The sequence below is a fragment of the Micromys minutus genome (genome assembly GCF_963924665.1).
Source record: "Micromys minutus genome assembly, chromosome: 23".
NCBI classification, from domain to species: Eukaryota; Metazoa; Chordata; class Mammalia; order Rodentia; family Muridae; genus Micromys; species Micromys minutus.
In genome coordinates, this window is record NC_137958.1 from 12,545,760 (window position 1) to 12,562,516 (window position 16,757).

The 16,757-nt window shown below is 40.7% G+C and overlaps 1 protein-coding gene across 1 annotated transcript in view; it reads left to right on the forward strand.

Moving 5' to 3' along the window:
* The window catches only part of RELN (reelin), a gene marked incomplete at its 5' end in the record, with an annotated part of 413,261 nt that overhangs the window by 111,618 nt on the left and 284,886 nt on the right, over nt 1-16,757 (forward strand). The window contains one exon of the mRNA XM_080936108.1: nt 2,135-2,270. Coding sequence (XP_080792234.1) covers nt 2,135-2,270 — 136 coding nt within the window. The remainder of the gene's footprint in view (nt 1-2,134; nt 2,271-16,757) is intronic.

Here is a 16,757-nt window from a genome sequence, read left to right on the forward strand (position 1 = left end):
GTGAGCTCCCTAAACAAGGACTCGTGGCTGCATTTGTAGTCCTAGATAGGTTTTCTCCTATCTCACAACAAATTTAGTATATTTTAGATATAGGTGGCACAGAATTTCCCCCTTTCTTTTACATTTGAGAGGGTATAAATCATTTGCTCCCAACCACAACTTTAATAAATGAGAGAATTTTGAAACTTAGTTTTCCACTCTTGGCAATATTTTAGTTTTTTAGTTAATATGTGGGGTTTTTATTTTTTTATTTTTTGATAAGTTTAAATTCACAGCAAAATTGAGTTTAAAAGTTACCCATATAGCCTTTGCCTCTACACACTGAAAAAAAAAAGAGCAAAAACCCACCTCTACAGCTGACATCCTGCCCCATGGTGGCACATTTGTCAAGATCAATGACCCTGCACTGGACACATCATTATCACCCAGAGCACATAGCATCTATTAGGTTCTACTCAGTATTTTATGTCCTGTGAGGTTTGAGCATTTGCATAATGACTGTAGTCCATTGTTGAAGCACTGTGTAGAAAGACCCTCTGCCCTCAGACCCTGTGTCCTGCCCTTTCCCTTCTCCCTCCGGACCCTGGCGAACATTCATCTTTGAACTGCTTCTGTAGTTTCCCTCCTTTGAAGGGTGATGTCTGGTTGGAGTCAGACATCCTGCAGCCTTTTCAGACTGGCTACTGTTACATGGTACTATGTGTATTTCAGCTTTCTTTGCATCTTTATGTAGCTTGTTCATTATTTTTCTATTTTAGCTAAATCAGGCTCCATTGCCTGGATAGATCAGAGTGAATTTATTCACTCTTCTGCTGAAAGACCTTCTAGCTACTTCTGAGTGTTGGAAATTATTAACAAATCTGCTTTAAACATCCATGTGTTCGTGTGTGTGCTGCACACACATGCATACATGTGAGCGCACAAACTTTCATTTCACATGTGTGTGTGACAAAGCATAACATTGCTATATGTTATGATAAGAATATTTTTAGTATTATAAGAAAATTGTCTTCCAAAGGGGGTGAAGAGTTTTTTTTTTTAACTCGTTGCATATGTACACCAGCAGACAGTATTTTCTGTGTTTGTGATTTGGTTGTTCTGTTACTTGCTTTATTGTTGTTTAATTCTCAGTCTGGAGCAGTGTATGATGTTGAACAATTTGTACCTTGTTTTCCATACATGTTTTTTTTGGTACAAAATCTCTTCAGGTATTTTGTCTATTTTCTAAATAGTTTGTTTCCTTATTATTTAGATGTTCATTCATATTTCTTATCTGTATTAAAATTAAGAGAATTGCTCTGTTAAAAGGGATCAGAGACATTTCCTGATATTTCAGTAGTCGCTGACTTACCTGCTGATATGCCATAGTGTTCTTATGTTGAACATAAGCAAGGTCACAGAACACAGCCCCAGGCCAGTTGGGTATTCCCAATCACAGACAGAAGCTGGCCCATGGTACAAACTACAAAATGATCAACACCCATCTTTCTCTTAACATGACTACTTTTATATCAGCCAAGTTGCTAACTTATAGCCACTCTGTCTTCATATTCCCAAATGAAAATTAAGATAGTGATACTGTTATTTTCAGTTCCTTTGGGATCTGTCTTCTAGAAGTCAAACCATAGTTCTCTGAGAGTGAACTAGGCCCGGAGTACTGTCCCTCAGGTTATAAGATCTCTAGTGGGAAAATGGTGGCATTGCCGGGCAACCCTGATCTCCTCTGAAATAGCCCAACAGAAACCTACATTTCGTGCGTGACCCCAGAGCATTTCTGTGCTAACACACCTCCCAGTTCACTGTGCTGTGTGGTCCCCAGGCCTGACAACTCTAAGGAATCCAGGCTTGGTGTGTGCTGCTCTGAGGGGATTCGGTGATCAGTGGAGAATCCTATGAAGGCAAAGCTCATTGTCTAATGATGGCTTTCATTGGTCATTTCATGATAATGGTGTTTTAAATGATCAATTTGCCTCTATCAAGGAAAAGAGAAGATTGCGTAACTTATGGGAAGCCACTTAGCTTAATGAGCCTTGGTATAAAATAAAAATGTTCATAAAATATCATCATGCCTTGGTGAGTAGGAAGGAGTTCATTTTGTTTTCTTTGTAACACCACCCCCCTTTCTGTCTCACAGGGATCATGTCTGACCACCAGTTTGGTAACCAGTTTATGTGCAGCGTGGTGGCCTCTCATGTAAGTCACCTGCCTACGACCAACCTCAGCTTTGTCTGGATTGCCCCGCCCGCTGGCACAGGCTGTGTGAATTTTATGTGAGTACCTATTGTGTGTGTGACAAATGTGGAAGGCAAGTACTACCTTTCATGGGGTTACACAGGGTAACTACTTAAGGTTTTATGTCACCAGGTCTGACTGTAACTGAAACCATTAATTATAGTGTTAGAAGAAGTCAAAACTGGTTTTTAAAGTAGTCAATTTTCAGTCAAATTTTTATTTTGCATATTTATGTGTGAGCACCATATTTATCAAATTAAATTCCAGCTGACAGCAATCCTGAATGAAATAAAGGTGTGAGGAGGAGGGTGGTGAGGTCTCCCGTTGGAGATGGTGTTCTGTCCTGCAGTGTGGTCACAGCAGTGTGAAACACACAGGCTCCTCGGGCCCCAGGGAGTTAAGTCTGAAGCTGGCCGCTCTGTGTTTGGGTGGAACATCACGGTTGCAGGAACAGGTAGCATAGAAGATTGTTTAACTTGTTGAGGGGTGGGGCAAGGGAGAGAGGGTAGGGGGTTATGAGGACAAGGAAATGAATGGATTTGCTTCAAAGTCGCAACTGTAGTAACCTTCTGTCTTTAGCTTCTAAGTCCTCGAGTTTCTACAACCTTCCTAAATAGTGCTACCTTCTGGGGATCATATGACTCACACAGGCGCCTATACGAGGCAATTTTAAGACTGACATACTATCTTAAATACTGCCATTACTGAAAGTGGATTTATTGGCTGGGTATAGTGGCTCATGCCTTTTCTCTAAGTTCGAGGCCAGTTTGGTCTACATTATGAGTTCCAAGATAGTCAGGGCCATGTAGAGAGATCCCGTTTTAAAACAAAAGTATGTGATTTGTATATAATTAATACCATTTAGTCATTTTATAATATAATTACATAGCAAAACTAAATGTGTGTGTGTGAGAGAGAGATGGGGGGGGGTTAACAAGAAAAGTGGCCATGACTTTGAGAGGGAGGGGGGATGGGAAGGAAGGGTAAATAATGCAACTGTATTTAAATTGAAAGTAAAAAATACTAAATGACTAGTCCCGACCAAGCAACAGGAAAGGGAGTATTATAAACTAAAATAAAAGAAGGTATCATCTTTCAAGGCTTCACACACAACTTGGAAGATGATCACCAATTTAGCTGTGAGCTCTCTGACAAAAAAAGTGTGCTTAGAACCTGCTAAGTGAATTAACTCCTTTTGTGTAGCTAAGGCCAGAATATCTGAGAGAACAACTAACACAGGGAGGAATACATGTAGCTCACCAGGAGGGGAGGGAGGAGGAGGAGGAGGAGGAGGAGGGAGGAGAAGGAGAGGAAGAAGAGGAGGAGAAGGGGAAAAGATGAAGAAGATGAGGAGGAAGGAAGAGAAGGAGGGAGGAGAAGAAAGAAGAGAAGGAGAAGTGATCAGCAGATGATTTATGGTCGTACAGTGTCTGGGACAGTTCAGAACCTAAGATTCTCTCCTGACGCTGGTCAAAGGCTTTGGTGTCTCCCAACACTGACTGCGCCTCCTCCCTACCCTGCAGCCAGTGACCTTCCTCCTTCCGACCTGGCTTTTACTCATGGCCTTCACTGAATTTGTCTTTATTTCTAACACGATCATGTTCACTGAATTACCTTTTTGCCACTAAAATTCATTCAACTCCTTGGGGCAAGAATATTTTCTTTAGTGATCTGCCCCACGAGTCTAGAAGAGTCCTTGGCACACAGCAGTTGCCACTGAATATTTGTCAGGTGTGGTAACTCACAGAAACAGCTGTTCAGTAGACTGTTGGGCAAGACAGAGGTAGAGGGTACCTTTAATATTTCTGTTCTAATCTCATGCTCAGGGGACAAAATGCATACAAATGGTATATACCAAAGTCCATCACTAACTCTCTAGCTCTGACAGGGTCCAGTTCAGTGTCAGGGTTTCGTATGGCCACCCCCTGGCACTGATGGCATACACTTCCTGCCTGTCTCTGTTCTGTGTGACCCAGATGACCATATCTCAGTGATCCCATAGAGATGCTCAACGTTTAATCTCATAGCCTTCTTCCTGCGGAAGTTTTTATATCTGAGCCTTTTTATGCAGGACCACTGCAGAAGTTTCACAACTTGTGAGCCCACTTCTCCCTGCTCTGCCCTATTCATGGTGCCTAGCTGATCTTCTAAGGCACAATGATCATTCACTCAGTACTCAGAGAAGCCTGAATGCTCTGCTGAAGTGAGGCATTTGGCAAGGATCTGCAGTCTAGGCTAGCTAGCAGATAGGCCCCAGGGAACCATCTTGTCAAGTGTGCGTTCCCCACTCCCAGCCCCAGGCTCCTGGAATAGTGACTCAGAGAATCAAATATATTTATTAATACCTAGGGCATAAGCTTTGGCTGTTCTCCATAAGATCATAGCTTAATATCTCATTTATCCTAAGTTCTGTCACGTGGCTGGTTATGTCTACTCAGCTCCCATGCTACGGACATCCTCCATGTACCTGGTGAAAAGCCTCTTGAGCTTGGCTCTGTTCCAGAATCCCTGCTTCCTACTGGAACTCCCATCTTTTATTTCCTGTCTCAGCTACAGGCCAATTAGCTTTACTTGACAAATGAAGTTTCCAAATAGACAGAAGAGATTCCTTCTACACCACCTGCCCTTGCCTTCCCAGTGGTGGGATTACAAACCAGCATGGCCATGCCTTAGTTTTTACAACTTCACATGAATGGTGGGGACATTCACATGCCATGCTCCATGTGTAGAAGACAGAGAATAGTTTGTAGAAAGCATGTTACCTTCCACTATGTGAGTTGAGGGGTTGGAACTCAGATCATTATGATTGGTAGCAGCACCTTTACTCACTAAGCTCTCTTGGCAGTCATAAATATAGTTTTAGATACTTAAAGTCATAGGTTCACATTCCACTTTCTCCCTTTTATTGTTTTAATATATTACTTAATGTCTTATATGGTGTGCTAGCTCTGAAGAAATTCAGTGACTAATATCTAACATTAGCATGTGTGTGGTATCTGTTAGGCTGACGATTGATAGTACTTGATAGTACACTAGGTTTTCATTTTTGTCTCTGTACAGCCAATTCATGGTGATTTTTCTTATAGTTCTAAACCAAGTTTCTTACTTTAAAACCTTTAAAAATTCCACACTAAGAATTATATACATTTGAGCTGAAATTCAAGACAATTCTGTTATTTATTAAGTGCACCTTCTCAGTAAGGAATAAATGGCCTTCTGTCTGAATGTCTGGATACTTACCAACTCACGCGGGCTACATTTACTGTCTTCCTTGTTAAAAGACAACCATGAAGAGACAAGGGCAGGGGCACTCTGGGGATGAAGGGCCTGCTGTGCTGATGTCCAGGAAGAAGGCTACAATGTGTTTGTGGTGTGTTGAAACATTTTATAGGTAACATTGTCTCCGATCTTCCTCACATTCCTGTCTTAAGGCTGAAGTGCCTGTCTCTAGTTTTATGTTGTATTGTCGTCTTCAGTGACTAATACACCTCCAGTCAAAAGGGAGAACAAGAGAGGGAGGAGGTGAGAGGGGCAAAGACAGGTGTGGGTAGGGAGGAAGGATGCTAGGGTGAAGGGGAACCAAAGAATGGGAGGAAGAGAAATAAGACTTGGGACATCTAACCTTAGACATTACCGAAAAAGGAGGGAAATAATTTTACTTTTTAAAAATGTACCAGATGACTTCCATTCTTCTAAGTGGTCATTGCATCTCAATCCAACCATCCTCATAATAATGAGACCTGTTTTAGAGAATTGGTGTCTGCATTCACCGGTGAGCATGTAGAAGAACAGAGCGGTTAAATAACCAACCTGAAGTTAACTCCGTGAGCAAACAACATAGGATAAAAAGTCATGTTTCCCTACTTCTTCCGCCTTGAAGTGATCACTTCTATTTTATTATGGGAAGTAATGATACTTATATTGTTTTGCAGTGTAGCATCAGAATGTCTTCTGTGTGGCTAGCAGGTGTTTCCTACTGTGTGTGACATGCATGATGATATTAAAAGCAGCAAAATAACCCATTCATCCAAATACCAATAGGCAGAAAAACTGAAAATAAAATAAGCAATAAATTGAGATATTTTCTATTTAAGATCGTGAGCACTCTGGGGGGGGGGGAGAGCGGTATCCTTGGCCAGTAAAGAGGAGCCTGGGAGGGACCATATTTGCACATTTGATGCTTCAAAGGAAGTAACTTCTAGAGGGCTTTCTTAAGTGCTCTAAACAAGAAGCAAAGGGATCATTTGAAGAATTGAGGACGCTCGCAGTTTCTGAGCACCTGACAGTCTTGGACGAGAATGGATGCGGAGTTGAACTGCTGTACAAGTATATCCCTAGTGCTTTTAATTTTTGATGGGAGCCGTTCCAGCTGCCTGGAGAATCCCCAAAGAAAGGCCATAGTTGGTTGTCCATTTATCTTACTCATCTAAAGGAAACCCCACAATTATATTTGTTTTGTGGAAACATCTGGAATACGACAGGACTCTGAGTGCATGGGTTTGCCGGGAGTTCACTGTGCCTCAGACCAGGGCATCAGCATGACATATATAGGTTCTTCTTGGATCTCAAGATTGCATTCAGTTTGCTGCAAAAAATAACCCCATAAATTAGTTCTCCTGTAAGCTGAAAATGATTGTATCCCTACTGTGAGATAAAACCAGACATTCTGTTTTCTGAATAAGGAATCTCTTCTGTAAATCACAATTCTCTTTTTCCCCCTGACGGTCTGATTTTCTTTTTTTAAACACATCCTACAATTTGAGTCAATTATTTTAGTGCTGCTCAAAACCTGCGCCCGCGAATGACAAGATAAAAAGTATATTATTCATCCGCAGAGGGAAGTGTCGGAGCCCCGGCTGCTCATTCTCACCTCCCGCAGGCCCCTGCTTTTTATCAGAGTTCCACAGCCAATTAGGCTGGACTGGGTGACAGTCTAAGTTCTGGGACTAACATGTATTCTCACAGATCGGCGCCTTTGCAAATGAGGTCAGGTTGCTTCTTGGGGATTTAATTTTTAATCGAGAGGAGTAGGGTTGGGATAAAACATATACTTCAAACTCCCAAGATGGGTTGAAGGAACCATAATTCTTATATGACGTGACGTATTTTAAAAGTTTAACAAACACTCAAAAGACAAACCAGCTCTTCATTTTTTTTTCTCTTCTCCATTTCTGTGTTTCTTCCTCCAAAAATGAATGAATGAATGAGTGAAAGAATCACAAAGTCAGCCTTGTTGAGTCTACTGGGATCATCTACTGGGGTCTCCACAGGACCTTCTCTGCAGGGGCCGCAGTCAGAGTTACATCATTGTCTCTCCTTGCTGGAGATGCAGAGGCTGTTGCAGAATTCTACCCCAGAGTGAATAGCAGTGCTAGTGAATTTGTTTCCTCTTGAAAAGACCTGGTTTTCTGACGGTTCTTAGTTTGTCCTGATAAATCTAAAAGGAAAAGCGGTCTGTGGAAAGCACTATCATCTCCCTTGGTTAGTTTCCGGGATGGGGGAGTCCAGAGCAGTCAGAAGGGCCTGACGTTTGGAGCCAGACCCGTTCTTCTCTGTATGCCCAGTAGCTGAGGCAGACTGACTCCTGCACTTTCCACAGCCTGCTTGCACCCCTTTGGCAGTTTGTGAAAACAGAAAAACAAAGTCTGTGCACTACAGGCTGTGTCCCAGTGAAATGCCTCGGAATCTAACAGGAATTTAATGTTTGTGGATTTCTTCCTTTTAGAATTAGTTTATCCAGTCTTAGAAGCCCCTGATGACTTCCAGCCCAAAGTCGTAATATTTAAAATTAGCAATGACTGCTATGTTAGGGAGGTAGGTAAATACATTTTCCCAGGGACGCAGCCACTCAGTGGTTTGTCCGTGTCTGGTCACCTGTCAAACAACAGTAGGCGTGCAGCAGACCCCAGCCCTGGTGAACTAGATGACCCAGTAAACTAGATCAAGTTTCCTCTTCTGAACTTGACTCACCGTAGCATTGAACTTCCACCGATCAGGATGGTTTTGCCTGAAATGCTTGCTACCTAATTGTTCACTGTAAATTCATTTCTAGTGCAGCTCTTTCTATGATCTTAAACCTGGCTACGTAATGCAGCCAGGCACGAGGGGCGGGCATTGTCGTGGGCTGCCTACTCATGGCATTTCCTGTTCCTGCTCCCATTCTGCCGATCCGGTGCCACGTTTTAGGCCCTATTCTGTCTAAAATGTACTCTTACCCTTGAAAACTTACTCTCATGTGCCCGTTACTTAAAATTAGCTCTTCTGGAGGACTAATCATGATGAATACAGGATCAATAATGAGGTTTAGAATGCCATTGGATGGTGGTGAGGAGCAGAAGTATTGTATTTCCAGTAAAAACACTATCTTTCCTTTACTGAGTGTATGAGTATATGCATGACAGGCATCCTAACCTCCTATATGTTCCCCAGACTAACAGGCCCTGAAGGGAGAGCTCGAATAAAATAAACTCAAATGTGTTCCTTTTAGTCACCATCTTCCTATTACCATCCCATGGCATACGGAGGACCCGTGAAGGCACCACAGTAACTGAACACGTGGGCTGGAAAAGGCCTAGAAAAAAAAAAACCATTTGTCTCAATGAGTTTCAGATACATTACTGTTGTGTTTGTAGGGAGTTTCTGGTATTGTGGAAGATCAAGCTGACACAGCAGGAATTTTTCTGCTAAAATAACGTGGAGATTGCAGCTAAAGCAGGAAACTTTGAGACCTGTGAGAACAGCAGCACCAGGTTCCAGAAGAAAACAGGAAGACCAGGGTTGACTTAAGAGGCAGGAGCCAGGGCTGTCCTGTCCAAGGGATATTTGAACCCAGAGTTCGGGCCCAGGCTTGGCTTTCTCACTTGTGTAGACTGAAGATGTGGGAGCTTCTTTAGAGATCGTTGGAGGTAAAAATAAGGGAGAGCTGGAAATAGGTCCTCCCTATGAAGCTTCCATTTTCCTGGAAACCCAGAGGGAACAAAATAAAATCTGTTGTCGGCTTAGGGTCATCCATAAGGAAAGTTATGTATAAGATGCTAAATCATCAACATGTGAAGAGCAGCTTCAATGGTTAACATTGACTATCAACCTGACAGGATCTGCTGTCACCTAGGAGACAAGTCTGTAGCCACACAAGGGAGGATCATTCTGAGGAGGTTAATTTGGGGTAGAAAGGCCCACCTTTAGAGTAGATGGTACCATTCTCCGGGCTGGGGTTCTGTATTGCATAAAAAGAAAAATCCGAGTTGAACACTAGCATCCATTGCTCTCTTCTTCCTGATGCAAACCTATGTGATGTGATCTAATGCTCCAAGCTCCAGCATTGACTTTCCCACAACAAAAGGCTGTACCTTAACACTGACCCCAAAATAAGCCCTTTCTCCTTTGAGTTTTCAGGATGTGTGCGTGCGAATGTGCATGCGTACGAGCACTCGAACCTGCGCACATGTGTGCATAGGTGTTCTGCCTGCCATGTATATTTGTGTGATGTGCATACAGTCTCCTTCAAGGCCAGAAGAGAATGTCAAATCCCCTAAACTGCAGTTACAAAAGGTTATGAGCTGCCATGTTAAGACTTGGGATTAAACTTGGTTCTTCTGCAAGAGCAGCCAGAATTCTTAACTTCTAAGCCATCTCTTCATGCCCCAAGAGCATCAGCTGCGTGCAACAAAACACAGTGTTAGCCTCCAGTGTAAATTTTAGGAGGAGATAAGACAATGAGAAGGGGAAGCTTAAGGAGATAGTGGGAAGAGGTGTTAGGAATAAGGGGAAGATAAATGTTGTTTCCACCTAAGCAGGATAAAGCAAACTATCAGCGATACATGATAAACTTTCAGAATATTACCACAGAAAATAGTAAAGGCAACCAGAGAAAAGGTACATTTCCCAGAAATCAGCTGAACAGCGAGTTTTTTATCTGAAAACCAAGGAAAAATATCTTCAATGAAGTGGAGGAAAACAACCACCATCTTGGGATTCTCTGCCTGGAATATGACAGATGTGAAAGCAGACTAAACATATCTTCAAAGCTCTAGAGAAAGATCTTTTTTACTACACAGACCCTGTAGAAGCAAGATTTATAGACAATGTGTGATATTTAACAAGATAAATCCAGAAGAAAGGTGGAAATGCAAAACCTTCATGATGCACTCACAAAGAGCAAAGCCGTGTGGCAAGTGTCCACAATTGTGTGCATTGGGTGTAGAAGTAACTGAGCAAGTGCACACGGACACCTGCTGTAAGATGGGTTTTAAGAGCAACGGATAACCAAACTACAGAGCCTTCAGAGTAACTCAAAGATCATTGCCTCCGTTAAAGATGATTGTTAAACCTATATATATATGTTTAAAATGGACATGAAATTAGAAGTTTCAAAGCAGGAAAGGGGTTGGGAAAGGGTTAAACCTAATGTAATTAATCCATCACAATAAGTGAAAAGGGCAAGTTGAAAAATTATGGAAGCACAAAAGGTCACAGGTCCCTGAACAAGCCTGAGCCCATCTGTCAGGACAACATCCATAAACAGGTGATAATTTCCACTGGAAAATAACTTTTGAGAATGTCACTTCAAAATCGCATCAGCATGTTGCTTCTGAAAGTCAAACCTGAGCACAATGCCACAAAAGCAGGGATGAAAGGCCTTCCAGCCGAGCGCTGTCCAACAGTAACCAGGCACTGCGGCGTTAACCAGGAAAATGGTTGAAGCCTACGACTAGAGCTGAAAGGTCACTGATGAAGAACAAGATGGTTTCATGTCAACAGAGCTGAGGGCAACGTTTAAAACTGAAAACGTGGCAGAGTGCTCAGTATATGCTTCCAGTGTTCGAATTGTAAATACCGTTATAAAACTCCTTATAACATATGCTAAAAAGATGAACGATAAACCGTGCTGGAGAAGACATGGCACAAAGGGAATCCTTACAAACGCCTGATAAGAATCAATTATGATGGAAGATATTTGGAGGTCTCTCAAAGAGAAATCTTAAGCGTAGAACTACCACGTGGCCCTGCAGCCCTACCTTGTATTGCAAGATTATTCACAATGGCCAAAACGTGGAAATAACTTATATCCACCAACGGACAGAGACTGTGTGGAACGCATGCGTATTGGAACGCCATCCAGTCCTAAAGAGCAGAGTTAGTTGCGTGCAATGGGTGTGAATCTGGAAGAAAACACAATACAGGCAGTAAGTCAGGCTCAGATCCAAACAACACCTGCTGATGCTTGTGTGTAGACTTGCTGAGTATTCGCGGGACCTGAAAAGAGGAGTAAAATGGCCTCTGGTGTGGAGGGAATAGAGTGCTGTTGACCAAATGACCCAACATTTCAGATCAAAGGAATAGGTTCTGTGATCTATTGTACAGCAAGATGGGTAGACACAGATAATTATATTATTATGTATTCCAAAATAACCGTATCTCCAGTGCTTCAAGCAATTATTAATTTGCTTGATTTAATGATACAGCATCATATCATTAATTCTCCATAGACACAGAGGCAACGCCACTCAAGTGAATATAATATAATTTATCAATCCAATATGATATCTATCAGAGATTAATACATACTCATTGAGCTGATTGATCACGAATGCATGATATAGCAGAAGATTATGCCAAAGATTTAGAGTCTGTGCTCCCAGTTGTCCCTCTAGGCATGCGCTGATAACAGCAGGCTATGGAATATGTTAGTAGTCTTGGGAAATACCAGTTTGGTCATTTAATAAAAATCTCTAAGCAGCTCACATTCTATGATTTACAGTTATTTTTTTTTTCTAACAATTCCGGGGACATTGTCTAAATTCTTCTAAGTATTAATTCTGATATTTAAACATCCTAGAACACAAACATGCCTATGGTTGACTAAACTGGACTGAAGCTCTAGTTTTGATCGCTGGTTAAGCTAATGTAAATGTAAAGGTTAATACTGTTCGTTGACTGTGCCTTTAAATTAAGTGGCCCAAATCAATTACGGATCGTCTTATTGAGGATTCATTGTCTCTAGAGTTTTGAAGAACTGTACATAGCATGTGAAGCACATTGTCTGGACACAGAAGACATTCACACAGTTAAATCAGGATCTGGTTAACGTTCGTTTGTTTATGAAATAAACATTCAACAACGGCACCGGCTGGTAACCCTGATGCTGAGCAGCCCTAAGCTAGAGTCAAGTGTCAGCGGGACCATTTCCTCTGCCGGTGTTCATGCATGGGAGGATGGTGACAGGGGCATTACTGCAGGCTCTGGGCTGCATATTTCAAAGAGCAACACACGGGGTTTTATGGGAAGACAAACAGTGGACAGACTTCTAATTAAAAACATACACCGTAGTTGCAAGACAACTTGATGGCAGGTCCCTTAGTCAGACTCCTGCTTTAACTCCAGTAAGCATGTTGCAAGTGTGTCCCTAAAGCTAAGCCACATGAGCCTTTCTCCTAAATCCCCTGCGGGCATTAATGCACAGGTTTGAGACGGCACCCTTATTTGCTAAATGCAGAGATGGTTACAAAAGAGCTTTGCTCACTTTGAGGATAAAAGCTAGAGTGTACTTTAATTTTGGCGACTGCCTGGCTCCTCTCGGCACCATAATCGTGATTTGGCTCAAAACCAAAAAGTAGCAAGTCAGTACTTACATGTCTATGGATCAAAATTAGATGAAAAATTGCTGTTTCTCATCTCCAAAGCTATTTGCCGCACATTTTATAACCCTCAAGATGCCTTTTGTAATCTGTGATAACAGAGCCAACAGCAGCATCTGCCTGGAACGAGATTACTTTAATTATGGACTCAATGTCCTATTTTCTGCAAGTGATCCCCAGAGACGGACTTCCTGCCGAATGAGAAGGTGCAAGGATGTACATTAAAGCCCAGAGACAGCCCGGAAGATATGGGTACCCTGTGACAAGGACATCCATAGACGCCTGCATTGTCCTAGGCTGCCTTGGGATGGAGGAGTCCACAGTGATAGGTTTTTAATTATTCTAGCATCTGCTGTTATGACTCTGCGTGGTAAAAGCAAGATATGCTTATCAGGGAAGAAAACCTCAAGACAAGTCTGTACAGGAAACAGACTATATTAAAACAGTGTTGGCACTGGTCACACTATCACTTAGGTACTTTTTCTTAACAAACAAAAGATGGCCTTCTAATCGTTCTTAAAATTATTGGGTAAACTAGACTTTCCTCTTCAAGATGAAAAATGAATGTGTTTGGTTAGTTTATTTGAATATGGTTAGAACGCAAAGCAAAGTCATTGGTTTTTCAGGCAGGTTCTGGGTAGCGTTGAATACCTCATTATTATGACTCCTGTGTCATGCAGAGTGAGTCTCATTGAGAATTGATGAGGATAGCTTGTGTGTGTCCCCAGAAAATCTTCATAACATTCTACAGACTTCACATTATAAATGGTGACCGATAGAGCATTGTCACCTTGCTTTGATTCATCCCAGGAGAAATAGGCTCCTTGGTGAGTAGCTTCATGGAGAGCCTTTTCAAAAGCATAGCCTGCACCCACATGTAGGTTACTTGGGATCTTATCTGACTTCTCAAAAAAGAGTATAACTTAAAAAATACATAAGTGTATTTTACATTTTTCACAGTTGGAGATTATAGAAGACTAAGTCCAGGAGTTAAGTTTAAACTTTACAGTAACCATTTAGGCCAGGATTTGGCATGGGATGATTTTCTGTGGGGGAAAAAAAATTCGAACCACCACCAACAAACAAATCCACCTACCTACGGTCACATAAGGTAAAAATGAAATACTATTAATATTTATGCTTTAATAAGGAAAATGAAATCGACATAAGGGAATTTTGAGTGTAAGTCTAAAGCACTGAAATCAATATTTGTTATTTTCTTATTTATAATAAGCATCCCATACACTGGAGAAAAATTTAAATATGTTGAAATAGACAGAAATTTTGTCCTGTTGAACCTGCACTATGTGTAATTACTGGAGCTTCTAAAAAGAGGGCCCTCATTGGTTTCTGCGACAGCTCCCGTGTTAGGAAGGAAAACACTTTACATCTAAGGAAACAACCACACAGTCATCAGCCGAAGGAAATAACCCCTCGTTCTTTCACTTGCCGACTGTGGAAATACATATTTCTCTGTGCAGCAGCCCCCAGGTGTGCTGTGCACTTGAGTTCTCCACGCCTAAGGGGCTTTGCAGCACCTGGCTGTCATTCTCTAAGGATCCAAGGAAACCTGTTCTCTCTGAATGTTGCTCCTGTAATTTCAATTCTGTATTACATGTGGTAGCTTCAAATCAAAGTTTTAAGTTAAGTTTTTAATCAAGACTTATATTTGGAATGTAAGCTCATTTTGCTTACGGCTGTTTTCAGACATTGTGTCGGGGTATTTTTTTTTAACTATTAAGTTATTACTACTGTCTTTTTTGTCTTTCTGATTTGAGTTTAATATAAAGCATCGTGACTTTTTAATTAAAAAATAGAAATAAGCAAATATTTTTCAAAAACAGATTTTGTTTTGAATATTTATACATGATACTAAATATCATTTCCTTACAAATAGTTTAGGATATTTTTTCTGGTTACAAAAATTGTAATTGTATATGTTAAAATATTACATAATCAATATTGTAATATATATAGACACACATGTCTACTGTTGCAGGACAGAAATAGTTCCTCAGGATGTACATATGTGTCAGATGTATATATGTGCTCAATTGTTATTGTATTAAATTTGGGGTTCTACCACCCATTTTATTTTCAGCATAGCTTTTTTGAAAAAAGAGAAAGTAAAATTTAGATTATACATTTTCCCCAATAAACATCCATCTGATTCAGCATCCAGAGAGTATCCTGTTCTGTGTCTACACTATACTGTATTTAGTCAGTCTTCCATATGTGGACATTGTGTTTGCTTCCGATGGTTCACTGTTTATGATGGACAACCTTGTAGCTAATATTTTTGTATACTTGTACTTGTGAAGATATTTTATTCTTATATTAAACTTAACTATGAATTTATTCTGACAAAAGCTAAGATACTCATTAACCTGTATTTTCATTGTTTGCTGAGGTACACAATGAATAACAGTATTGATAATTATTTCCAAGAGAAATATCAGCATCCTAATTATTACTATAATGATACAGTTATCCCTTTAATAACAATTTGATCACTTTGTAGTATTTTCTGTTCCTTTATTAGATTTCAATAAACACTTTAAGATGTTTGCTTTCAACCGAAGGCAAACATTTTGTTTCTAGAGCCCCATGGAAGGAAGTGTTTCAGCTGAGAAATCAGTAGAATGAGCTGCTGGATCTGAGGCACATGCATGCGCACACACACACCACATGCACACATACACACCATATGCACACATACAAACGCACGCATATATACATACCACATGCATTCATGAACATACATCCATCCATGTCTGAACACACACAAACACCACACACATATGCATGCACACATACACATACATATACACACACACACCACGTATGCACACATGCACAAGCATACATACATACATAAACATACACACACACACTCTACACATGCATGCACCCACACATATATACACATACCACATACACCACAAGCATGCACATATGCAGACACAAATCTACATACACACATGGATCACACACACATACATATACACATGCAAACACATACATGCATGCATATAGCCACACATGCACAAACTCACACATATAAAACATATAATATAAATTTTACTTTCTCTTTTTTTCAAAAAAATTATACTTAAAATAAAATGCTGAAATTAAATATGTTTGTTACTTTATTTTTTTATACAATATCCTATCATATACAAATTTACCAGTAAATGAGATTTGGCTCTATTATATTGTACATATTATATTGACTTTCTAAATACTCACATCTGAATGAATGTACTCATTTATCATCACAAGCTTATCAATACTCTTTTATGACAACATTATTTTCATTTTTCTTTCCTTCCATGTTGTATTTGTCTCCTCTGTCAGAGTAAAATTTTAACATCAATATCTTTAAGCTTTGTCCGAAAGCACTCCTATAGCTCTATTCCGGAACATTATAGTTTCTATACAGACATGAATGTGACCACAGTTAGTGCCTAATATTTTTTTCTATTTACAAAAATATTCACACTGAACTTTCTCATCAGCTTCATAGTCATCTCTGTCTTCATCTCTGGTTTTGCTGAAGTCAAAGTGTATTATTCCTCCAGGAAACGAAGAGGGCTGCCTGTGTGTTTGCATCCTTGGTTGTCTGGCTGCCCTTGCTCTCAAGTCACTGGTCCATAAATCTCCCAGAAGCCCGAGTCCACGGAGAAACATTGAAGTGCATCAGTGCCTCTAGACATGCCTGGGAATAAAATGCTAACTTGCTATGAATCCATGGAGGGTCAACTGTAGACAGGGCTGAGCAGAGCGGCAAAATCAGGGTCTGTAGGAAAATTGTGTAGAGAAATGTGAGCCAGGAAGATAATCTGAGCTGTGTCACACAGTGATGCTCTCAGCTACTGCACCAACAGA